At 47.2% G+C, this 26765-nt stretch overlaps 1 protein-coding gene across 4 annotated transcripts in view; it reads left to right on the top strand.

Moving 5' to 3' along the window:
• lmo4 (LIM domain only 4) overlaps positions 1-26521 on the top strand; it is a 37228-nt gene extending 10707 nt beyond the window's left edge. Inside the window, exons 1-5 of one of the 4 annotated variants that reach the window (XM_072574738.1) lie at positions 10973-11621; positions 12784-13028; positions 21036-21132; positions 21964-22119; positions 25737-26521. In XM_072574738.1, coding sequence (XP_072430839.1) covers positions 12790-13028; positions 21036-21132; positions 21964-22119; positions 25737-25745 — 501 coding nt within the window. In that variant the 5' untranslated portion in view covers positions 10973-11621; positions 12784-12789 and the 3' untranslated portion in view covers positions 25746-26521. Of the gene's footprint in view, positions 1-10972; positions 11622-12335; positions 12511-12728; positions 13029-21035; positions 21133-21963; positions 22120-25736 lie in introns of those variants that run through there. The other 3 variants (XM_072574735.1, XM_072574736.1, XM_072574737.1) reach the window with 3 other exon arrangements.
• Positions 26522-26765: the final 244 nt, after the last annotated feature.

Raw genomic sequence — 26765 nt, 5'->3', positions numbered from 1 at the left:
AGTGTTGGACTGGCAGTGATGTGGAGGGGCCGGTGTTGGACTGGCAGTGATGTGGATGAGCCGGTGTTGGACTGGCAGTGATGTGGAGGGGCCGGTGTTGGACTGGCAGTGATGTGGAAGAGCTGGAGTTGGTATAGCAGTGATGTGGATGAGCCGGTGTTGGACTGGCAGTGATGTGGATGAGCCGGTGTTGGACTGGCAGTGATGTGGAGGGGCCGATGTTGGACTGGCAGTGATGTGGATGAGCCGGTGTTGGACTGGCAGTGATGTGGATGAGCCGGTGTTGGACTGGCAGTGATGTGGATGAGCCGGTGTTGGACTGGCGGTGATGTGGATGAGCCGGTGTTGGACTGGCGGTGATGTGGATGAGCCGGTGTTGGACTGGCAGTGATGTGGATGAGCCGGTGTTGGACTGGCGGTGATGTGGAAGAGCTGGAGTTGGTATAGCAGTGAAGTGGAGGGGCCGGTGTTGGACTGGGTTGGACAAAGTTATAAATCGCACAACACCAGGTTATAGTCCAACAGGTTTATTTGGACACATTAGCTTTCGGAGCGCTGCTCCTTTGTCAGGGAGCTAGTGATGATTCACTAGGGATTTGACAAAGGATCGGCGCTCCGAAAGCTTGTGCTTCCAAATTAACCTGTTGCAACGTGAAGTTGTGTGATTTGTAATTGTGGATTAGTGGTGCTGGAAGAGCACAGCAGTTCAGGCAGCATTCAAGGAGCATCAGGTCTGAGCAGGTTAGTACAGGCTCCTCATCCACTTGCTTTGACCTCATTTAAATCATGGGGAAAATAACAGCAGAGAAAGAGGCCGTTCAGCCCCTCGTGTCTGGCTGCTATTTGTGATCAACTCAACCAATTGTACCATTTACGCATGGTATTGTCTCCCATAGTATTGTGTCTGTCTAGCTTCCAGCCAATTGTTATTCCACGCTATAACTGAATCTTCGCGGCAGTGTGGGGTTGAAAAAAAAGGAGCAGGAGTGTCAGACATCCTGCTCACTCTGAGAAAAAATCATTTTTTAAAAAAAAAATAACTGAATCTGCTTAGACCCTGACTGTAGGCGCTCGCCTCTCGCTGAGTTGGCCTTTCGGTTGATCACCTTAAACCGGCGGCCTCCACATCTCCACAAATGGGAGCAACTTATGCCTCGCCACTCTGTCCAGACCTCTCTACTTTTTGAACACCTTGACCAAATCTCCTCGCGGCCATCTCACCCCCAATCTGTCCGCGTAACTGCAGTCCCTCATCCCTGAAACCATTCTGGTAAACGGGTTCAGCACCGCCTGTCTTCTCTTGCAGTTGATTCATAGCTGTTCCTGCTTTATATTATCCCATGCTCATTTATTTGGTGACTGAGTAAATAAATAGCACCTTGTAGCCGGAGCTTTGACAGAGTTCAATATAGAGTGTGTGTGCGAACAGTGAAACACGGTTTTGCGCCGGAGAATTGGTGGGAACAGCAGCGAGCAACCAGCAGGAGGTGCTCTGCTCCAACAACACGTCCCAGCCAGGGTTACTGGGGTGAAGAGGCAACGTGAACAAGTCACATCGATTCCACCTGACCGCGACCCGATGTGATCTTGGTACTGGGGTGATGCGGTCCCCTGGGAAACCTTAAATATGGGAGTTTGAGGAGGTGGTGGTGGGGCCAGGTGATATTTCCGCTGATAACACGCGCCCACATTTTTATCTGGGTGTGATATGAAAAGCAGGCACCAATAACACCAGGGGGGACACAGTGCTGGATTGGGTGACTGCATGCTGGTTTATCCTTCAAAGAGAAGTCTGCCAAATCTCCAGAATGCAGAGTTTGATGCTAGTGCAAAAAAATACAGATACCTCGAAGGTGTTGCAGTGTGTAATATGACACGGTGCAGGGAGTTCAGATGATGCTATAAACCACGAGAAAGATATCAATTCCCCACCCCCAGATTGTGTTATAGCCTATTAAAGCACTCTCTAGCATCTGTTTAATATAAATTATATCTTTTTGGGACGCTTCCAAATTCGCGAGGCATTTTTCAGAGTGACTGTACAGCGGCGAGTTCATTACCGCGACCCTCCGTGCTGTCTCAGAACCTAGAGGTGATTAAGTGTTCACTTCATGAGGGAATGATCTCAAAAGTTCTTACCCCGACTCCACAGTGCAATTAATTAATGCCCTTGATCAGGCACCGCCCTTGAATTTAAGGTTTCGAACTCGCACTGGTAGTGCACTGTTCGTGACTGTCTCAGGTACAAGCGAATGCGTTTACTCCAGTGCACCAGAATATTTATTTGTTTCAAACTGTTATTGGTTTCACTCTCTCTCCTCGCACCTCATCCTAGCCAAACACTCATATCCCGTGAGATTATTTTTAAAAGACGACAGACATTCACTTTAAAACAAAACCCCTCTTGATGACAGTGGGCAAAACATTCACCAGATTGTGGAAGAATGGGGTTAGTGAGGAATCAGTCTTACTGTTTTTTTCTCTCAGTGAGCTGAAAGCAGGTATTGTGAGACAAAGACAGATAAAATCAAGTGTATGGCGGATAAGGATTCGAGTTTTGTTGTACTTTGCATCATAAATGGGGTGACTTTAAACGGTAGAAGAATATGCCGTCGTGAAATACTAAAACCGAACTCAACTTGGCAAATAACTCGACAATGTAACGAGAGACTGTTTACAATTGTTCTGCAGTGTTTCTCTTGACTTCACAGCAGCAGTTCATCGAGTAAATTAAAATGCGTGCACATCAGACGTGTTATAGTCAGATCTTAATCAGACCCTTCCTTTATCCTCACTCCATAATCTAATGAACATCGAGGCACATCTGACAGTGAGCGTCTGAAGAAGTGATTAATTAGATTAAAACAATGGCAGGTACAGATTACTGCTAGGGTGGGAACACATTGTCCACTCCCTTGGGAACTCACGCGACCCCTTTGATATTACCTGAAGACATGAACCTCTTTCAACCCCCACATCAGATTCACATCGATCAGATTAGACAGAATCGTGTCTTTCCATGTTAGTCATGCAGTTTAAGGGCACATCCAAACTCACCATTGTCAACAACCTCTACAAAGGGTGTGAATTGGGAGCCGGCTATTTATTCATCAAAATTAAACATGTCTTATATTATTGAATCACACAGTCTGATCTAAAACGCTCACCGCATGCTTACATCTTTTTTGTGATGTGTCAACTGTTCGGCTATTTTGTAATTTGAATATTTGTCTTATGTCATCCTGTCACACAATGCTAAGCATTGCGCTGGCAGACAGTGCAATCTTTAGGTACATGTAACATGTAACGCGCCACCCTCTGAACGGGCGAAGTTAAGAGTGAACTGTTCATGACAGGTTTCAAAAGGTTTACCAAATGAAATTGTTTAAATGAAAATAAAAAATATCCTGGAGATCACAGCGGATTCAAGGATGCAGCCTGACCCCGCTGTGATCTCCAGCATGTTTTTGTTTTCAGTACAGATTCCAGCAGCTGCAGTAATTTGCTGGAAATTATTCAAATTACCGTTGGTTCATCTAATGTAGGCCCCGAAATGTAGCATAAGCAAAAATATAGGAGAAATATGTTCGGGACAGTATTAGGCACAGGACTGAGACCTAGCGGGCTCGCAATAAGAGCCAGTCTCTTATGAGATATGCCTTTGCATCTGCGTTTTCCTGTCAGATTATTTCTGTGGAGTTATGCAAGGAAGTGGGAAAGGGTTGAATAATCCGTTTGAGCTGTTGTGCAGCCTGACTTGCATTAAAACTGGCTCATTGTTGCAGGTTTAAAAAGATGGCAAGTTTCAGGCCGAGATAAATAAAATGCGGTGGGAATTTTGTTGTGATCAATTGATTTACAAGGATATTGCCGGGGTTGGAGGGTTTGAGCGACAGGGAGAGGCTGAACTGGCTGGGGCGATTTAGAATGTAAGTGAGGACTGTAGATGCTGGAGATTAGAGTCAAGATTACAGTGGTGCACAGTATAGCACACCAGGTCAGGCAGCATCGGAGGAGCAGGAAAATCGACGAAAAGCGCCCCTCTAATCTTGACTTAGAACGTAGGAGCTGAAAATGTGTTGCTGGAAAAGAGCAGCAGGTCAGGCAACATCCCAGGAGCAGGAGAATCGACGTTTCGGGCATGAGCCCTTCTTCAGGAATGAGGAAAGTGTGCCAAGCAGGCTAAGATAAAAGGAGGGACTTGGGGGAGGGGCATTGGAAATGCGATAGGTGGAAGGAGGTTAAGGTGAGGGTAATAGGCAGGAGTGGGGTGGGGGCGGAGAGGTCAGGAAGAAGATTGCAGGTTACGAAGGTGGTGCTGAGTCTGAGGGCTGGGACTGAGACAAGGTGGGGGGAGGGGAAATGAGGAAACTGGAGAAATGTGAGTTCACCCCTTGTGGTTGGAGGGTTCCTAGGCGGAAGATGAGGTGCTCTTCCTGCAGCCATCGTGTTCCTGTGGTCTGGCGATGGAGGAGTCCAAGGACCTGCATGTCCTTGGTGAAGTGGGAGGGGGAGTTGAAGTGTTGAGCCACGGGGTGGTTGGGTTGGTTGATCCGGGTGACCCAGAGGTGTTCTCTGAAACATTCCACAAGTAGGCGGCCTGTCTCCCCAACATAGAGGAGGCCACATTGGGTGCAGCAGATGCAGTAAATGAGGGAAGTAAGGGGGGAGGGTGTGGGTGCAAGTTTTGCATTTCTTGCGGTTGCAGGGGAAGGTGCCGGGAGTGGAGGTTGGGTTGGTGGGGGGTGTGGACCTGACGAGGGAGTCACGGAGGGATTGGTCATTTCGGAATGCTGATAGGGGAGGAGAGGGAAATATATTCCTGGTGGTGGGGTCCGTTTGGAGGTGGTGGAAATGACGATGGATGATACGATGTATATGGAGGTTGGTGGGGTGGTAGGTGAGGACCAGTGGGGTTCTGTCCTGGTGGCGATTGGAGGGGCAGAGCTTAAGGGCGGAGGAGCAGGAAGTGGAGGAGATACTCTCCACCGCATCTTCTCCGCTCCCCACTCCGGCCTATCACCCTCACCTTAACCTTCTTCCACCTATCACATTTACAACGCCCCTCCCCCAAGTCCCTCCTCCCTACCTTTTATCTTAGCCTGCTGGACACACTTTCCTCATTCCTGAAGAAGGGCTCATGCCCGAAACGTCGATTCTCCTGCTCCTGGGATGTTGCCTGACCTGCTGCTCTTTTCCAGCAACACATTTTCAGCTCTGATCTCCAGCATCTGCAGTCCTCACTTTCCCTTAGAACGTAAGAGGCTGAGGAATGATCTTATAGATGCTTATAAAGTCATGAGGGGCATGGATAGGATAAATAACAAGGTCTTTTCCCTGGGGTGGGGGAGTCCAGAACTAGAGGGCGTAGGTTTAGGATGAGAGGGAAAAGATTTAAAAGGGACCTAAGGGGCAACTTTTTCTTGCCAGAGGAAGTGGTGGATGCTGGTACAATTACAACGTTTAAAAGGCATCTGGGTGGATATATGAATAGGAAGGGTTTAGCAGAATATGGGTCAAATGCTGGCAAATGGGACTAGATTAATTTAGGATATCTGGTCGGCTTGGCAAAGAGTCTGTTTTCATACTGTACATCTCAATGATTCTATTTGGGAGGGTTTAGTGCCCTGAATGTTCCAATGTGTTTAGGAATAAAGGAGTGGTCCATTCCGGGCTGGCTCCGCTCATGCTGGGAGGGAATGATCACACAGGGAATCGGAAGTACTGTGGCAACAGGCCGGTTGGAGCCTGGAGCTGGTAGAGACTCCAACACTCTGCCCCTCAAAACGATAACCACAAGAGTCGCACCATTTTGACGGGCATCCATTAAACCCTGGAGAGGGAACCTCTGCTCAGAGGCAGTGATGCACCTCGCTATGCCACAGATATTTTCTAATCAACGTTTTCAGAGATATTCTTACACTCTCTGGAGAACGTGAGATTTGAAGCTGGGACTTGTGACTCAGTGATAGACTACCCAGTGAGTAAAACACAAATAAATCCAAAACTCCAGTGGGAATATCTTGTACATATCTATATGTTTCTGACCATGGGCCAAACGAATCAGAATTAGCTCTCTGACAGGCTGCATTACTTCTTAAAAATACTTTATCCAACGGAAGGACACTGAGCGATAGTAGTTTGCAATTTCAGTGCCAAGCTGTCAAGTGCCCTTCACAAAATACCTCAATAACCACTGAAAAAGGGGCAGAGCTCTGAAAGCTTGTGATTTCAAATAAACCCGTTGGACTGTAACCTGGTGTGCTCTGACTTCTGACCTTGTCCGACTTCAGGTTTTGGGTGCTGGAGAAGGATCACTGGAAACACCAACGTGTTTCTTTCTCTGCATAAGTACTGCCAGTGTATAGTGGCTCAGTGGTTAGCACCGCTGCCTCACAGCACCAGGGACCTGCGTTCGGTTCCCGTCTCAAGTGACTGTATGGATTTTACACATTCTCTCCCTGTGGCAGGTGAATTGGCCGTGCTAAATTGGCAGCTGTGTTCGTCAGAGGGGAAGGCGGTCTGGCTGGATTATCCCGCGGCGCGTCGGTGTGGACTTGTTGGGCCAAATGGCTGGTTTCCACACTGTAGGGAATCTAATCTAAACCTCCGGAGTTTCTCCGACATTTTCTGTGTGCATTCTAGTTTCAGGTGAAAATGGTGCTCGACTGGGAGCAGCTTTAAACAAAGTCATACATTCGAGGGCAGTTAGACCATCCGGGAATGAAATTGTCATCCGATTACGCGAAAACTCAGTCCTAGAATATTGCCAACATTATCGCAATCTAACAATAGCTGGCCCTTCAGCAATGTACAGGTTATTAAATACAGACGGAACACACAGGGGTGAAGGCGGAAATCTTGCCTGTACAATGAACAGAAGCTTTTGTAATGAAAATATTCAAACTTGCATTAGAAGCCAGAGTGAGAAGGTGAACTGATATTGTTCATTTGCTTAATGATAGTCATGATTTGGAGATGCCGGTGTTGGACTGGGGTGTACAAAGTTAAAAATCACACAAACACCAGGTTATAGCCCAACACGTTTAATTGGAAGCGACGCTCCGAAAGCTAGTGTGCTTCCAATTAAACCTATTGTACTATAACCTGGTGCTGTGTGATTTTTAACTTTGTCCACCCCAGTCCAACACTGGCATCTCCAAATCAGGACTATAACCTGGTGTTGTGTGATTTTTAACTTCATTTGTTCGGGTTAGGATTATATACAAACGTAACTATCAATACCAACTTTAATTGAAATAAAATTATATCGATTGCAGCACTATTTTACGGTTGTAGATATCGCACCTTCATTGAGTTTGATTTCTGGATGAATCGTGAACCCCTTGTGGTAACTCATTCTGAAAGATAAAAAAAAAATCAGCGGAGCGCCTGTGGCGTTGCTCGCAGATAAATACCCACAAAAACCCGACGTTAAAAAGGTGACAAACAGCGTGAGATCTCAAGAATGGTCAAGGTGTTCAGGGCTCGAAAATACCATTGTGGAGCTTCAGGCACTGGTCTGCACCCATTCGTTAATGCCACCGATTTAACCTGCGTCCTGTCCAGTCTTCAGCTGTGCGGCGCGAAGGTAATGTCCCGACCTCTGGGCCACGAGGCCTAGGTTCCAAGTCCCACCTGGTCCTGAGGTGTGTCATAACGTCCCTGAACAGGTTGGTTTGGAAATATCGTCAGTGGCTTGTGCTCTGGGTACATTTTTATTTTCACGCACGTGTATAGATAATGAGCTGCCAGAGGAGGTGGTGGAGGCTGGTACAATTGCAACATTTAAGAGGCATCTGGATGGGTATATGAATAGGAAGTGCTTGGAGGAATATGGGCCGGGTACTGGCAGGTGGGACTAGATTGAGTTGGGATATCTGGTCGACATGGACAAGTTGGACCGAAGAGTCTGTTTCTATGCTGTACATCTCTGTGACTCTTTGACGTTAAACAGATCGAAAATCGAAGAGGATCCGCAAGATTTCCAGCCGTTGGTCATCCAGCAGGTGGTGCTTTGATCCACCAAGCCAATGGGGGAAAGCCCATGTTCGGATTCCTCGCACGAGGAAGGGAATCGGAGAGGTTAAACCGGAATAAAATGCATTAAAATCTAACGTGGACGTGAACGTGTCTGCAAGTTATTCCGCTCCGGGATGCCAAGTATGTGAAATTGGAATGGTCTGGAGGCAGGGTAAATCCGGTTTGGTTTCCCATATCCTGAAACTGCTGTCTCGGAAGGCGATGAGATATCGAAGCAGAATTAGGCCATTCGGCCCGCAGAGTCTGCTCCTCCAATCGAACATTGCTGCCTGTGAATCGGGGCCACAAGCTGGGGAAAGCTTCCCTGGGTCAGTATGAACTTGGACGAAGGGAAACAACCCGCCCACAGCGGAAAGATCGAATTTCCTCGTCGTTCCTATGCTCCCACTTTCAGAAGGTCGGGGAGTTACTCAGAAACTGACTGCCTGGCCTCCAGTGTACTGTCTCTCAGGTCATCTGTTTTATGTGACAGGTTAGGTTTGGAGTGTATTGTCTGCTGGGTTCATGGTCTGTCAGAGCCGAATTAGTTTCCCACTTCCCTGTAACATTTAAAACGGTCGTGGAGAGAAACCTCGCGGCTGAATGCCTTGTCTTTATGCCCTGCACCATTGCTGAACTTTTGACCATGGGTGGCGAGCACTGCTGCCTCACAGCACCAGGGTCCCAGGTTCGATTCCAGCCTCGGGTGACTGCCTGTGTGGAGTTTGCACATTCTCCCTGTGTCTGCGTGGGTTTCCTCCCACAGGCCAAAGATGTGCAGGCCAGGTGAATTGGCCATGCTAAATTGCCCATAGTGTTAGGCGTATTAGTCAGAGTGAAGTGGGTCTGGGTGGGTTAGTCTTCGGAGGGTCGGTGTTGACTGTTGGGCCGAAGGGCCTGTTTCCACACTGTAAGGAATGTAATCTAAAAAAAATTAACCCAGTGCAGGTTGGAGACTTACACATCCTCATCTCCCCCAGCACCAGAAAGCATTGGAGCAGCTGAGAGAAGTCCTAATCCCAGGCTGATTCCTGGGTAGCAGGACGGACACATGAGGAGAGATTGAATATATTCACTGGAGTGTTTAAGAATGGGCGGGGGGGGGGGGGGGGGATCTCATAGAACTCTATAAAATTCTAACAGAACTAGACAGGGTAGATGCTCGAAGGATGTTCTCGCTGGTGGGGGAATCCAGAACCAAGGGGTTAGACACAGGTCTGAGTAAAAAAATCACACAACACCAGGTTATAGTCCAACACGTTTATTTGGAAGCGTCGCTTTCGGAGCGCTTCTCCTTCATCAGGTAACGACTTCCAATTAAACCTGTTGGACTATAACCTGGTGTTGTGTGATTTTTAACTTTGTCCACCCCAGTCCAAAACCGGAAGCTCCACATTTAGGACTGAGATAAGGAGAAATGTCCTCACCCAGAGAGTGGAGACAGCCAGAGAAGGAAGTTAAGGCCAAACTTTTTTAATGTTTCCAAGGCGTAGGTATATTTGTAAAGAAGCAAGGATAGGAGGAGAAAGCGGGAATAAGGAATTGGGTTGGATGATCAGCCATGATCCAACTGCATGGGGTCCTGTGTTTCTGGACACTTCCAGCTGTGAGACCCTCCACGAGACATAAAATAACAGCTAAGGAAAGGACATGCCCATAGCCTGGATCTCCGTTAAGAGTGACCGCAGAAAATAGGAAACGACAACGTTGAAATTATCACATTTTTCTTTGACTTGCTCTGTTCAACCCTAAACTATGATGTGGAAGTGCCGGTGTTGGCCTGAGACAGGCCCCTAATAACACGGACTGGTGTGGTTCCCCTACCCACCTTCTCCAATGGCAATGAGGATGGCCAATAAATGCTGGCCCAGTCAAGCGACAAATCAATAACTTCTGATCATCACATGCGTCTGATGCATGTACTGTAGAGATGCAGTCTGTTTGCAGTAATTCACTGGTCACAAGGAAGTTGTGGCAAGACCAGGGGCCCAGAATATCACTCAACACCAGGTTATAGTCCAACAGGTTTATTTGAAAGTACAGTCTTTCAGGGCGCTGCTCCTTCATCAGGTAGCGACCTCCGAAAGCTTGTACTCCCAAATAAACCTGTTGGGCTAACTCTTACACCAGTTGTGCACATGCACATAAAATAAAGAACTAGGGATGTTGCAAATTGGAAATAAAAACAGAGTTAGCTGCAGGAACTCTGCCCGCATCCGGAGAGAGAGAGAAGCGGCGTTATCGTTTCGGGTGCAGTCCCCTTCAGGAAGTTTCTCTCTCTCTCCCTCTCTCCTACGGTGTTGCCGGACCTGCTGAGTCTCTGCAGTGTTCTCTGCTCAGTTAGTTACAGCCCGCGCCACAATAGCAAACATACTTCAGAAAGCAACGGGTCAGGTGTAAATGAATCACCAACTGGCGCCACATCGTTTCCATATCTGCTTCATCTGAGTCCTATTCTCTCAGTCCAGGTGAAGCCGGAAACTAAGTGTGGGTCAGTGAGGACTAAATCCCATCCCTGTGAAACCCAACTCGGGTAAAAACACCATTTGCTAACAAGCAGGGGAGACAGGTTCAAGTCCCACCTGCTTCAGAAGTGTGTCATAACATCCCTGAACATTTTGATGAGAAAATAAGTGCTCTCCATTTAAAACTCTCTGTGTTCAACAATCGCCAACTCTCACTAAGCGACAGAAAGCTGGTGATAAAATGGTATTCGGAGGCCAGGTGAATGAAACTTGACAAAATAAAGACAAAGGAAGGATATTGGTGGGTATTCCGGAGGTGAGAGTGATATTGAATTGGTGTAGTGTGTACAAAGATTCCAGAGGTTGTTCGTAGTTCCTGTAAGGGGAAGACTGGACCGTTTCTCCTGTGTGTGTGTGTGTGTGTTCCGCTGCTGTTCTGGTTGTCAGCAGAGGTCGGGATTGGGCGGCGCTGTTATTCCGCGTTGCATTGGGAAGTGAAATGGTTGGTCGCTCTCTGAGCTGACGTTCAGGCTCTGAAGGAGGTGTGTGTGTGGATTCATTCGGTGCTGTCACCACCACATGTAGGTGCAGCGGGGGAAGGAGGCGGCAGTGCTGAGAGACAGGGAGCTGTGTGTACGTGTTAGAGAGAGGGGGGCACCCAGTCTCCCGCCGCGCACACAGACACAAACAACAACAACAAAAAAATCACCTTTCTCAAGCTACCTGACTTCTGCCCCTATCTACCTTTCTCCAACCGCTTCACGGAGACTTAACCCGAGACACAGACTGATCGGAACAATCGATCCGCATGCACAGAAGTTAGAGGCCGGACATATCAAAGGAGGAACTTCGACATTTACCTTTCGCGTCGTCAGTGAACGAAGGACAGAGAGAAGAGGGGAGAGCCGAGAACGCTGTTTACCGATCAACAAGAAAAAAAATATAAAGGGCGTTAGAGAAAGAGAGAGAGTTTGACGATCGGTGAAGCTGTTAAGGAGCCTAGCAATTGAATTCTTCCGATTGCAATCGAAATCCAGACGGATATTTCAAGGCGGTTGCGAACAGTTGATAAGCAGCCGTTTTAAAGGGAAAAATAAATTCACTCACACACACAATACCGAGCCAGCGGAGGAGGTAAGGTTGTGTGTGTTTTAAATTCAGGGGTTAATCTCGATATGTTTGTGTGTCGATTTCAATCGGGGTGGGGGGCGGTGGAAAGTGGGATTTTTCCTTTTGCAGACTGAGAAAGGGGTGTGTGTCTGTGTGGGTGGTGGGGGCTGTTTTGTAGAAGCTGCCTTAGCTACATAATAATTTCACCCCCCCCCCCCCCCACTCCCCCTCCTCTGTCTGAATGCCCCCCTTCTCACGGATGGCAGTTCGAGCCCCCTGGCCGCTTCTCTCTCAGTCCAGAATCAGCTCTGCTCCTGTTCTCATTACACAGCTCCCTCTCAACCAATTCTTTAAAAATGCAGCGAAGTTTTTTAAAAAAGCGATTTTTTGGGGGGAGGGGTGGCGGGAAGAAGAGACAGAATTTTTTTTTAATCACTTTAGAATGAAACTTGACTAGGGTCCGGAGTATCCGGGTGTTGGGGAGGAGGGTGGAGTTTACATTATTATTTTTGGGGAGCGATTTCGGTGCATTTTTTTTAAAATAAAAGGAGTCACTGGTTGGGAGGTTACGGAATCTTTTGGCGCCCTATTCCCTGGACACGGGGGTTTCTCTCTCTCTCTCCTGTCGGCTTGATTCTGCCTGAATTGTATTTTTTGAGGGTGGGGGGGGGGGGGGGGGGAAGAGAAAAAGAAAGGAAAAATATTATGGGGAAAGCAATCAGGCACATGGTCAGAGCGACATACCGTCCCCTGCTCCATTCCCTCCCTCCCTCCCTCCCTCCTTCACTCCCTCCCTCCTTCACTCTGTCTTCACCGAGAGAGGCGGAATCCTGTTGAAATGACACCGAAGCAACATTCAGATTAAAGATCAAGGACAGATTAGGCCAGACTAAACATGGGTTTTGAGTAACAGGTTAACAAGAATTCTTTTAATTGGCTTTTTTGGGAGGGAAGGCCTCTGGGCCGGATTTCTGGTTTCCTTCTCGTCAATCTGTTACAAAAGAAAGATACAATCGCTTTTCTTTTTCACCCCTAATTAATATATTTTCCACCTCTTTCTCTCCCACCCCACTGTTTATTTTATGTTCCTCTCCCCCCCCCCCCCCCCCACTCTCCTCCCGCCCAATGTAGATTCGAGGGAGGGCGAACCGTGTATTTTTTTTCTCTCTCTCTCTCTCCTCGCAAGAAAAAGATGGTGAACAACGGGAGCTCACAGGCGCCCAGTGGCAGCGTGAACCGCGCGGGCCTAACCTGGAAGATGTGCGCCGGCTGCCGGGGGAAGATCGCCGACCGCTTCCTCCTCTACGCCATGGACAGCTACTGGCATAGCCGTTGCCTGAAGTGTTCCTGCTGTCAGGCCCAGCTCGGCGAGATCGGCACCTCCTGCTACACCAAGAGCGGTATGATCCTGTGCAGGAACGATTACATAAGGTACATTTCACCCTCCAACCCAACTTCGTTTAGCTGCAGCTGGGCTCTATTTACACTTGACAATCCACCCAACCGACTAAAAAAAAAACCCAAAAACATCCTGAAAGGAATTGCTGGAGAAACTCAGCAGGTCTGGCTGCATCTGTGCAGAGAGAGATCACGGTCTCAGGTCGAGTGACCCTTCCTCAGACATCCTTCCTGAGGCACGTTGAGTCTTGATTTCCCTCTGCACAGATGTTGCCAGATCCGCTGAGTTTCTCCAGAAACAGAAACTGCAGGAAGAGCTCAGCAGGTTCTGGCTGCATCTGTGCAGAGGGAAAGAAAGCAAGAGTTGATGTTTCCGGTTCAGGAAGGGCTTCTGAGGAAGGGTCACTCGATCCGAAACGTAGAACTCCGATTTGTCTCCCCAGATGCTGCCAGACCTGCTGAGCTCTTTCAACATTTCTGTTTTTGTTACTGATTTCCAGCATCGAGCAGTTGTTTCTGTTTTTATTCGAGATTCTCCAGCAGTTGGCCATCCTTCAATGAAGGTCTGTCTCTCTCCATCTCACCTCGAGGTGTTTGACCCTCAGTTTAAACCATCACTGTCTCTTTCTCTTGGCAAATGGGACTAGATGAATTTAGGATATCTGGTTGGCATGGGGGAGTTGGACCGAAGGGTCTGTTTCTGTGCTGTACAATTCTCTGATTATAATGTGAGAGCAGCCCCATGGTCTGTAACGGTTCAATTCTAGCGAGAGAACCCCCCCTCCCACATACATTTATCTGACTTGAGGGTCCCCACACTCCGTGTTAAATCAGATATCTGCTGGGATTTTTCTCAGATCTCACCTCTCATTCCTCATATTTTAAGATCTACTTAGGAAAGGGGGAATTGCAATTTAAAATTTATTGGAACCCAGGCAAATAAAAAATAAAACTCCAGCTCTCTCTCTACGCACCTTCTCACCGAAATGGGACTTCCAAACAACTTTGAAGTGTAGAAAGGTTAGAGTCACGCGATTGGAGGAGGTTGGCAAATTAATTTATTTCATGTCATTCGATTTTTTTCGCGATATTTGAATTGAGGCTCTCAAATCATCCCAGCCAGTAACTGGAAGATTTGCAATTGTGCAGAGGGACTGTTTTTGAGGTTTGTAATTCTTGTTTTTGCAACGGTTAAACTGCACGTTCCCGTCACTCTAAACCGACAAGGTCAAGGAAATTAAATGGGGTTAAGGAAGGTGATGCATTTTTAACTTAAAATATGCGTCTGCTCCATGTGGAGTGTGGGGGCGGGAGAGGAGGAGGAAGTTCCCGGGAAAGTTGACTTTCCGTGACTTGGGAGAGAGAAAGAATTTCATAAAAACCGAAGCCGGTGGAAGTGAGAGTTGTGGTCGTTTTCCACAACCTTCCTCTTGGCACGTGACTCAGCTTCCAATCGTCAAAATGGAAGGGAACAACAGAGGGGATCACGTGTCACAACTTTCAAGGGATTAAATATTTCATTTCTGTGAGTGTTCCTTTTCGGAGGGGTATTTTGCTTTCCTCTTCGGAAAGGTTGAGCAAGTTTTCTGAGCTTGCAGATGCAGGGCAGAACGTATCCAACTCCCACCAGTTTACTGAGCTGCTGTGAATTTTAGTGGCAATGAGCTTGTCAGACACTAAATCACAATCGAGAGAAATATAAAGCTCTGATTTCAGCTCGATAGGGGGATAATTGAAGTGAGATTGGTTGGATTCTGTGTGCGTGTAAAACTGCTGATTAATTCAGCCCCAACCCCCTCTAAATGCTGGATCTTTCTTGTGCTAGATCCTAGACTAATTAAGAAACAGTCTGGATCGACACTTTTTTTGGGGTGGGGGTAGGGGAGCGGGTTGAGGGAAGATATTGTTAATAAACTGGAGATTGTCTGGGAGACGAACACTGGATCCTGTAGTTTCTGATCTCCCAGATAGAGGATTCAATGGGACTCGGCACAATTAAAAGCTTTAATTAGTGACAGCTCTTTCAGCCTCAACCTGTCCCTTCTTTTACATATATGTTTTTTTAAAAAATCTAATGAGATATTCCAGAGGCTCAATTTGAGTGCTGGTGAGCAGAGGAGACAAAATGAATAGAACCGACAGCCAACAAACAAAACATTTAATTAAGAAAATTGGCTTTTGAGAGTGGGATTACACCAGCTCGGGTGGTGCTTTTGCTCTCTCTTTTACAATTCCCAGGCACGGAAATGAAGTAAAATGATTGTCCACTGCCCCCCACACCCCCTCACCCTCTTTGTCCCCTCCCTCTCGCCCCCACCACTCCGTCACTCTCATCCCCTCAAAATCCCCTCACTCTCTCTCCCTCCTCAGTTTTTTTGCCCCGTCCTCTCTTCACTCCCTCCCCTCTTCCCCAACACTCCTCACTCTCTTCCCCTGCCCCCACTCCCTCTCTCTTGCCCATCACTTTCTTAACCCTACACTCTCTTCCCCCCACTTTCCTCCCCCTCCTCCACTCTCCCACATTCTCCCTTTCCCCACTCTAGGCCACAACCCACTCTCTCCCCTCGCCCCACTCTACTCCACCTCTCCCTACTCTATCCCCACTCTCCCCTACCTCCATCAACCCCTATCCCCATCACCCCCACTCTCCACTCTCCCCATCCCTCACTTTTCCCCTTCCCCCTCCCCCATTGCTCATTTTTACCTTCCCCTCCCCTCCCCCACTCTCCCCTTCCCGCATTCTCCCCCTTTCCCCCATTATCCCCTTCCCCCCCAAACTCCCACTTTCCCCTCCCCCTCACTTCCTCCAGTGCACCTTCTCCTCCTCCTCACTCTTCCCCTTCCCTCACCCCACACCCCTCCCACTCTCCCCGCCACACTCGCCCTCCTCCCCCACTCTCCCCTGCCCCCAATCTCCCACATCACCCACATCCACCCTTCCCCACTCCACTCTCTCCCCCATTCCCCACCCCACTCTCTCCCCCACTCTCTCCCCACACCCACTCTCTTCCCACACTCCCCCACACCCACTGTCCCCCCACTCTCCCCTACACCCACTGTCCCCCCACTCTCCCCCACACCCACTGTCCCCCCACTCTCCCCCACACCCACTGTCCCCCCACTCTCCCCCACACCCACTCTCCCCCACTCCCACTCTCCCCCCACACTCCCCCACTCCCACTCCCACTCTCCCCCCACACTCCCCCACTCTCCCCCCACACTCCCCCACTCTCCCCCACCACCCCCCACTCTCTTCCCCCACTCTCTTCCCCCACTCTCTTCCCCCACCACACCCCACCCTCTCCCCCAACCCCCCACTCTCGGCCCCACCCCATAACTCACTCCCCACTCTCCTCCCCACCCCCCCCACTCTCTGCCCCACCCCACAAACTCTCCCCTCACTCTCCCCCCCCAAATCTTTCCCACTCTCCCCAAATCTTTCCCACCCTCTCCCCCTCCCCCCACTCTCTCCCCCAAGCCACCACTCTCTGCCCAACCCCTCCCCCACTCTCTGCCCCACCCCCACTTCCTCCCCCACACCCAACTCTCCCCTCACTCTCCCCATCCCCAAACCTCTCCCCCACCCCCCAAATCTTTCCCACTCTCCCCCCACACCCCCACTCTCTCCCCTACCCCCCACTCTCCCCCAGCCTCCACTCCCCACTCTCTCTCCCCTCTCCGCCCACCCCCACTCTCCCCTCTCCACTCTCTCCCCCACTCCCCACTCTCTTCCCCAACCCCCCAATCTCTCCTCCCCACTCTCTCCTCCCCACTCTCTCCCCCCTCTCCGCCCACCCCCACTCTCTCCACTCTCTCCGCCCACCCCCACTCTCTCCCCCACCCCCACTCTCTCCCCCACCCCCACTCTCTCCCCCACCCCGCACTCTCTCCCCCACCCCGCACTCTCTCCCTCCCCCACTCTCCCATCCACCCCTCTCCACCCACCCCCACTCTCCCACCCCTCCACTCTCTACCCACCCCCACTCTCCCACCCCTTCACTCTCTACCCACCCCACTCTCTACACACCTCCACTCTCCCACCCCTCCACTCTCTACCCACCCCACTCTCTCGCCCCCCCACTCTCCCACCACCCCCACTCTCCACCCACCCCCCCACTCTCCACCCACCCACCCCCACTCTCCACCCACCCCCCCACTCTCCCACCCCCCCACTCTCCACCCACCCTCACTCTCCAACCCCCCCACCCCCCCCACTCTCCCATCCATCCCACTCTCCCCACCCTCATCCCCCCACTCTCCCCACCCCCATTCCCCCACTCTCCCCACCCTCATTTCCCCACTCTCCCCACCCCCATTCCCCCACTCTCCCCACCCTCATTTCCCCACTCTCCCCACCCCCATTCCCCCACTCTCCCCACCCTCCCCATTCCCCCACTCTCCCCACCCTCCCCATTCCCCCACTCTCCCCACCCTCCCCATTCCCCCACTCTCCCCACCCTCCCCACCCCCATCCCCCCATCACCCCACCCTCCCCACCCCCATCCCCCAACTCTCCCCACCCACCCCACCCCCACCACCCCCAACCCCACCACTCTCCCCCACCCCCACTCTCCCCCACCCCCACCCCCCACTATCCCCCCACCCACCCCCACCATCCCTCCATCCACCCCCCCACTATTCCCCCACCCACCCCACTATTCCCCCACCCACCCCCACTATCCCTCCATCCACCCCCACCCCCCCACTATCCCCCACCCCTAACCCCCCCACTATTCCCCCACCCACCCCCACTATTCCTCCATCCACCCCCACCCCCCCACTATCCCCCACCCCCAACCCCCCCACTATTCCCCCACCCACCCCCACTATCCCTCCATCCACCCCCAAACCCCTCACTCTCCCCCCCCCAAACCCCCCACTCTCCCCCACCCCCACTCCACCTACCCACTCTCCCCACCCCCATTCCCACCCACCCCCACCACCCCACTATCCCCCCACCCCCACCACCTCACTATCCCCCCACCCCCACCACCTCACTATCCCCTCATCCCCCCTCCACCCACCCCCCCACTATTCCCTCATCCCCCCACCCCCCCACTATTCCCTCATCCCCCCACCTCCACCCCCATCCCCACCTCCACCTCCGCCTCCCCTCTCTCCACCCACCCCCCCCCAACTCTCCTCCCACCCCCCCCAACTCTCCTCCCACCCACCCCCCAACTCTCCTCCCACCCACCCCCAACTCTCCTCCCACCCCCTCAACTCTCCCCCTCCTGCTGTTGACGTTAAGCGATCAATACGGAATCTCAGTTGAAAGTGCAGCCACCTGAACAGCACAATGATAGTCGGCGAGTCACGGAACTATTAGTGAGCGAAAAAACCCCTCTAGTATTTCAAAAATTAATTAAACCGCATGCAATTTAGGGGGACGTTTATCTTGATTTGTCATAACAGCATTAATTCAAGGTCTTTAATTCACTTGGGGCCATATCTGTTACTCGGAATTAGCCGAGCGTCGTTTTAAGCTTTTTCCAGTCTCAACCCCTTCTCCAGAAAATAAAACTCTTGTTTTGTTGTATTTATTTTTTTTTATCTGCAACCTTTTCACCCCCTCCCTTTTCCTCCTGGTGTCCCTTTTGTCTGAGATAATGCAAAAAGCACCGCTTTATGTATCCCGTTCAAACGCTTGAAAAGAGTTCGCTTTCATTCTGATGCTGTGATTGATTGAGGTCCGAATTGTTGAAATATTAACGACCTTTTCGACTCGGCGTCCTCAAGAAAATTGAAACCAATTTTCCATCGTCACAGTCTGAGGACGGCTGGGGGTTAGTGGGGGGGGGAGAAGTGGTGAGGTGGGGAGAAGGGGAGAGGGGGGGGGAATTAAACCCTCCTTGTTTTAATGAGTTGGCGCTGAGTTTGATGGGGAGGGGGAAGATGTGAGATTGAACAAGCAGGAATCATTAGGAGTCAGACTGATAGAGTCTTAATTGAGCGCTTGGGGTTCCCGAAGCTCCATCAAAGAGCGGTAAATGAACTTGAGGAATTCCCTCTGTTTGGTGCTATTTACATTCGAGTCACGCAGCTCCCAAAGTGAAAAAAAGTTTAAGCTAATGTTATACACTTGGCCTTGTGTGCTCTCCCGCTTCCCATCTGTCCAGAACTGCAGTCATAATTACCACCAAACAAAACAAAAATCTCCAGCAAAAACATTCCAATCAAATGCATAGACTTTTGTGTAGGGGGCGATGGAGTTGGTCATACGGAGATGTTACGAATATTAGAAATGTGTTTTAATAAAATGTATTTTAAACCTCTCAAGTGAGCAATTGCAGCTGATGTCCAATTTGAAATACTTGGGCGTTTTAATTCTGTCAGGTCAACCTTCCCTCTCCCACTCTGCGTCCGTAACAATTCTATTGTTCCAACTCATTGAAGGTTACGTCCGCAGGTATTCAGTACAAAGTCTCTGTCGACAACACACACATAGTCCCGTCGTGTCTATATTTTGTAAATCCATTTTCCCGAGCGGGTTGAGATGTCACTGTATATTATGACCTTGTCTTTCATGCTTTTCTTTTGTTGCTTTCACGGGGGGGAGATGGGGTTAAAAACATATCCCCGAAATAAAATTCCCGCCCCCTCCCCAAAATATAAAAATGGCGAGAGCAGTCCCTTCCAGCAGGATTTTGAGTGGTTAATGTCGCTCAGAAACTCACTGTCGGCGTCACATGAGCCATTAGAATTCAGCCACCAGTGTGCCGATGTGTATCTGAACTAATTAGTTTTGAGATGGAGTTTTGATTGAAGTTCTACAATCGATGCCTGTGTAAAATTTGTTTCTGGCGCGCTCTATTAAAGGCTATCTTAAGCGGGCAGCTTTACTGCGCTGTGTGTCGATAGTTTTAATAAACATCTTGAAGACTATTTTTCAATAAATTGGCGACAGCAAATTAGTGCAACGCGATATGACAGTCATTATTCAGAATGTTGGCGCAAAAATAAGAAATAGCAGGGAGAGTGTAAGGGGAGCATTATCATTTTAATTTAATTTATTTATTTGGTTGTCCAAATCTCTTCCCTTGAAATCGTCTGCCCGAATGCCTTTGGTTTAGTTTCATTACATCCTGAGAACGCTGCACAGAGCACCAACGTGATGGGGAATGGCAGGCGATCCCAGTAAATTACTTTTCTCGTCAAATCGAAATTTCATTCTGGTTGTTAGGGAACGTCGAACTGAAGCAGATGAAGTCATTCTGAGTTGGGTCGCAGTTCCCCCTTCAGCAGATAAGGAAGTCTGAACACACATTTCATTACAGAACACAAGCGTCTGGAGCAGTGAGAGGGAAATCTGCACTGTCCACGCTCTGCCTGAGAGAGTTAACCCTTGCACACAACAACAATTTTTTTTTAAAGCGGGAGATCATGTGGGAGCATAGGGCTATGTCACAGGCATGGGAGGGATAAAGGTTCCAGCTCAAGATAAGGGCTTGTTGGAGGAAAGCATGCTTATGGGTTATTCCCTGTTTGAAAAATGTTCATTTTGGGGCAGACTAACTCCCTCAATCCTTCTGTGGGCAGATGGTTTAGCCCTATGTCTGTTTCATAACAGTTTCTCAGGTTGGATCCTGCCCTGACTGATGGTGTTTTTTAATGGTAGTCTCTGTACTTTTGCAGAAAGTTTTAGTTCTTCCACAGGAGATTTCAGTGCTGGCCCCCCACTTAGTCAACTCGCAAAGGTAACCAGCTATTTAATATTCCAGGATAGTTGGGCTTCAAGGACAGTGATTCTTTGTGTTATGTCGTTATTCTAACTCCATTTGAATGCGTTTTTTAAAATGATGCAAGTAGTTATTTGGGGAGTTGGAATGAAAAGTGATTAACAAATAATGAAATGGTAATGTCTACGAAGTGTACAGTTCTATACCAGAGGTCATGTATGCTAAGTACTGGGAGCCACACAATCTCTCTCCTTTCCTTCCAGTCAACATTCCCCTGTAAATCAGTAACTGTTGAAATGTTTCTCAGCAGCTGCTCGATAATAATGGTAATGTCTAACTGTTGTCATGCTTTTGTGTTTAGATTGTTTGGGAACAGTGGGGCGTGCAGTGCGTGTGGACAATCTATACCAGCCAGTGAGTTGGTCATGAGGGCACAAGGCAACGTCTATCACCTCAAGGTAATGGCATCCATTGTGCTTAGAGGAATTGCTGAACTGTCATTATCTGGACGGCATTTTTATCCCTCAGTTGATTACTATTGACATCTTTACTGGTTATAAAAATGATCATCCCTGGCTCACTGTTGCCCACATTGTAGATTGGTAGTTTGAAATGCTGAGATCAGTCACATAGTATAAAGCGGTGATGTGTAGAAATATTCACAGCATTGTTACAGGCCATTCAGCCCAGTACAGTCCCTAAGAGCCTCTTACTAATCTACTTTATTCCCTCCCTGCCCCCAGCAGCATGACATTCTTTTGGATGTGTTTTCTACTTCATACTGAGAAGGACTGTAATGTTTAACTTTTTAACTTTGTTTCTTTATTTTCTACTTTGCACCTAAGACTTTGTACGTAGATACCTTTGTACCTAAGATGGTGCTGGGAATAGTGACATTCTACACTTTTTACTTCTGTACTTGAGTACACATGACAATAAAATTTAACTCTAATTCTGTCTCATTAACTTTTATATTGCTCACATCAGCTAAATTTGTGGTAACAAATTTCACATTCTTCATTTGCTCATGAGGATAGATGTTTTTTGCTGAATTCCTTTATTTGATTTATTACTATCATATTTACAGCTCTGTAATTGGAAACATCTCTGGTATGTTCACCCTTTCAAACCCCATAATAATTTTAAAGATCTGTACTAGGTAACTCCTCAGCAGCCGCGTTTTTCTTGAGAAAAGATTTGCAGCCTTTGTGTAAGAGGGTTGAGTTTATCCTAAGCTTATTGCTTGGTAACTGAACAAATGCTGGTTTTGGTTTCTGCCTTCCCTACAGTGCTTTACTTGTGCCACTTGCCGGAATCGTCTTGTCCCTGGAGACAGGTTTCACTATATCAATGGCAGTTTATTCTGTGAACATGACAGACCCACGTCCCTTATCAATGGACATTTGAATCCACTTCAGAGCAATCCTCTACTATCCGACCAGAAGGTAAGCTTAGGTCCTGTGTGGCTTCTGCCTCCTTTTTATACTTTATACTCGAGGTGAGAAGATTCAGTGAAGGGAGTCATAATAGTTTTGAATTTATTTGGAGACGTTATGCAGAGCAAATTGCAATTCATCTTCAATTTGAAGTCTGGTCTTTTGTTGAATGTTAAATATGAAGATGTAATAATGTGTAGCATGTAAACTCAACATTAAACAGAATTGTATTTTGTTCCTTTAATGAAAATAACCAGGTGGTAAGAGTTGTGCCGTGTGATGTAACTTTTCTGTGACATTGACATGACATGATGGGATGCTCCAGCAAGGTCATTCCATGTGTGCCAGCTTGTTTTCACTTGTTTTTTGGTGTACCTGGGCTTTGGAGTAAAGTGCAGTATCTGCTTTGGTGCTGGCTTCTGTGCGTGGTGCGTGCTCTCCTCCTGCCACCAATAAATAAATAAAAATGTTTTATTGGCAAAGATAAGAGACTCAAATCATTTTGCACTACCAGTGGGTGGATCTCATTGACATGTTTTAACCTGATACAGTGAATGTTTGATGTAAATGCTTCCCTACTTTCACCACTTCTTTGCTCCTTACTTAGTTATAGAAAAACAAACACCCGAGCGATTTTATATTCTGAAAGCTGCAACAGAGTTGAGAAGGAAGCGCTCTTTGAACAGTTTAACCAGAAATTAGAAATGTTGTGTGATGTATTGGGATTGAGGTGGTCCATACCCTAGCAGATTCAATTTGGAAGCACTCGCTACAGAATCAATGTAATTCTGCATTGCTTCATATTGTTCCTTACTATTGATCAGCATTTCTATCATGATCTGAGTAACTTGTTAGATAGGCTGAAATCAAATTAAATATCACAATGTTTCATATTATCCATAATGAAGTTTCTCATAATGGGAGGGGGTGCATTATATTCATGAGTTAGCAGTCTCGTCTCATCAAAGTTGCAGATGTTATGCAATCATTCGACCGCAATCCTTTACTCTCTTTTAGTGACTCTGCCTGACACCCAACGTTCCTTGCATCATCCAGTTAGTAGGAATGACTCTTTATCCTTCTGTCCCTAATATCACGCTATAGCACTCCCTGTTCTTTTGGGGTAAAAACAATGACTGCAGATGCTGGAAACCAGATTCTGGATTAGTGGTGCTGGAAGAGCACAGCAGTTCAGGCAGCATCTGAGGAGCAGTGCTACTTCTCGGATGCTGTCTGAACTGCTGTGCTCTTCCAGCACCACTAATCCAGACCCTTCACTATCCCATGACTCAGCTTCTAATTTAGATGCTTGACCTGCTATTCCAGTACACATTGATACGGGATAAGTATATTGAGTGGAAAGACTGCAATAGAATCAAAATGTTTATGATTTAATGTGCAAATTATCTTGAGTGCTGAGTTAAGGCAAAAAAAAATCTCCCATCAGAACTGGTTTGTATATTCCTTGAAGCTTATGTGTTATTGATTTTACCAATTTGGACATCCTGGATGAATTTAGTCTCTGATGTTGACACTCACTTTCATATCATGGTTTAATGTGGATTGAGAGTGAGGTATGTTGTTCCCTTATTGATAACACCGTTTCTGTATAAATAGCACTATAGTGGTGTCACTAGTTAATATGCCTCTGATTTTAGACATATTTTCAAATGTCCTCCCTCTTAGTTCCTTAGCAGATATGTGTATATTTAAACAGAAGTTGTAATGGGATACTTGAGTGAGAAACCATGTCTCCAATTCAAAAGAGGATGAGATGAGTCTAAAGATTGTAAATTATCTGTCCAACAAGGAAAGTAAACGGCAAAAGCTTGTATGTGGAGGTGGCCAAGTTATTCCAACTACCACACGTGCTTTTCTTTCCTATTTGCAACATAAATGGGTGCAGTGGGAATATGAAGAGGTCCAAGTTTTGTCTAGAAATTGTCCCTTGATCTAGATCTGTGGCTCACGACCGAAGCATTGCCCTCGCAACAGATTGGTTCATTGGGAGCTACCTGGGATCTGGTGTGACACTGGGTTTTTGAATCTGGTTGGATCTCAGCCTGATCCACTGTTTCCTGCCACCAGCCTTTCAAATTCTGCAGACGATTCACTCATGATTTAAATGGCCAAATGGAGTCAGCAACACTGGAAGGGTTAATCGTGTGGAATTTTAACAAGTGTTAAACAGATGGGTTTTTTTTCCCCTTCTCAACTTCAGAGTAATGTCAACAATTCTGTGCCAAACGCAGCGTTGCTTTTTAAAGGTCCTTTTCCCCCATTCTCCACTTTTAACCTTGTATTCTTTGGGAAGTTTAGGAAAAATGGCAATTTCTGCCCCACCCCCTCCAGTTAGATAGCTCCTTCGCCCCCACCCTTACTCTCCACCTCTTTGTGTTACTAACTGAACAGGACTCTGCTCTGGTAGGCAAAGTACTGTCAAGGACAGAAAGAGAGCCTGATAAGTTTTTGTTCCTTAAAACAAAATGCAAAACATTTCCATTAAAACAGCATAATTGGTGTTGTCTCTGTCGATAGGGGCCGACATTTGATGTTCATTTATTAAATAGGCGCTAGGCTGCTCCCTAATCTCTTTGTTCAAGACAGACAAATTACCTTTCTCACACTGTGGTCAAACTCAGGGGAATTATAGCTCAATGCCTCAGCTAGTTTAATTAGCCTGCAAGTGGGGGGTTGCAAATTGCTAATGCACCTCAGGCTTTTAGTAGCTCGATCAGAGGGTGAAACAGGGAAATGCACTAAACTGATAAAAATTCTAACTGGTGAAATGTCAAGAAAATAGAACTTTTATTTAAAATAAAATTGACTTGTGTATTTAGCTAGCTTATTGGGTGTTGGTTGCTGTATTGTTTGGAAAGCGGGCATTACTCTGTCAATTGCGACACTGTTTGCCTCACCAGTTCAGTCTCTCTCTGTCTAGAAAAAAACTTTTGAGTGTTTTTTTTGTTGTGCACTGTAATCTGGTAAACAATATTTGTGCCTTTTCTCTCCACCCCATTGTAAATGGTTGCAGACTGCGGTTTCAGTGATGGTGTGCAGTCTTTTAAACCCAGTCTGTGTACCATTCTTCCCTGTTTTATTTGGGTAAAATGAAAGCAAGGCTTCCATTTTGTAGTTATGTTCACCCATTTGGTACACAACTTTTTATCAATTTTGTTTTGCTTGATTATAAAATAGTCAAATCCATTATTTGTTTACGCACAGTGTTTAGCGCACTGGTTCCACATCGAATTATTTAAGTTATGTAAAATCTAAGTAGTCTGAAACTGATAGCTGCTTAGAATGAATTTATGAGCCTGACTGTTATGTTCTGGCTGAAATTCCAGAAATCTAGTTGAAAAATGGATTAATGAAATGGAGATGTTTATATCGATACGCGACACGTCTTGGCCATACCATTCTGAGTTAAATCAGTTTTTTCAGTTCAAAACTTTCAATGAAATGAAAATTAGGAAATAGTATAAGTATCCAAAAAATGATAGTGTGTATTTCCTGCAAATTCTTCTTGGTAGAACGGGTCTTGGGGGCATTTTGGGAGAGGGCTTTGATTATGGTGCACTTTCCCCTCTCCTTGAGCTGACTTTTCTCACTGTTTTGATCTGCAGGTTTGCTGAGATGGGTTTGAGCAGTGCAGAATGCGTGCCTTCATCTTTTCGATCTGGCTCATCGCAGGTGGACCCCACTTTGTTCCAGTAGACAGTCATGTTTTTTGGCTGGTTTCAATGCCAGGTACACGACGACATTGCACACTTATATACCCTTGCTAGTTTGCTCTCACCAAGCTGTTCTTGCATTAAAAGTGACTTGAGGACACCAGATTATGGACTCCGTGAACCCGGGCTAATGAGACTGTTCAGAAAGGGGGTGGGGAGGCAAAAATACATATGGCCCATTTTGGAGGACATCTGGAATAATGACAAATTAAACTAATTACTGGAGGTTTTGAGATGTGCTTTGTACCTACATTAATGATTAGCAAGGCACTGGCCTCGGGATTCCCCCTCCTCCCTGTATTCTATTTTCTTTACGACATCCTTGCAAAAAATTGTGTTGGCTCTTTGTATTTCTAAGTGTTGTATTGACGATGTGTTTATTGCTATTATTATTAATAAAGAGGCGGCATTGGGAGAAAAAAAATCCAGTGATTTTGTGGTAGTTCTCTATCATATAAACACTTTTAGTGGTTCTCTGTACAATAACATGTATGTATGCATGTATGTGATTTGTCAAATGTTGCTTCTCCCCCTCCAACCCCCAGCAAAACCATCCCAGCTTTCTAGTATCTAATGTAGGACTTTAAGAATGGAAATTTTATTTGTGATATTTTCAAAAAAAAAACATTTGCTCTAGTATGGTGTATTTAAATAATAAAAAGCTTGAACTGGGGAAAGATGAATTGTGTGTGTTCTTAAATAAACTTAAATAAGCACCACAAGCTCCAGTTCCATTTCCAGTAAAACTGGTAGAAATATTTTTTAATATGTCAACTTTTAATGAGTTCCGTCTATTTAGTATTGGCTACAATGAGAAAACGCTTTATGTACTTTAGATTATAGACCTATTACGTTACAAATGTCATTTGTGCTCAGATAATCCATATGCAAGCAGTAAAATAGTGTCTTTGATCTGTTTAT

Source organism: Chiloscyllium punctatum, chromosome 7 (genome assembly GCF_047496795.1).
Source record: "Chiloscyllium punctatum isolate Juve2018m chromosome 7, sChiPun1.3, whole genome shotgun sequence".
Lineage (NCBI taxonomy): Eukaryota > Metazoa > Chordata > Chondrichthyes > Orectolobiformes > Hemiscylliidae > Chiloscyllium > Chiloscyllium punctatum.
The sequence above is the reverse complement of the archived record's forward strand: the minus strand, read 5'-3'. Positions and strand labels throughout refer to the sequence as shown.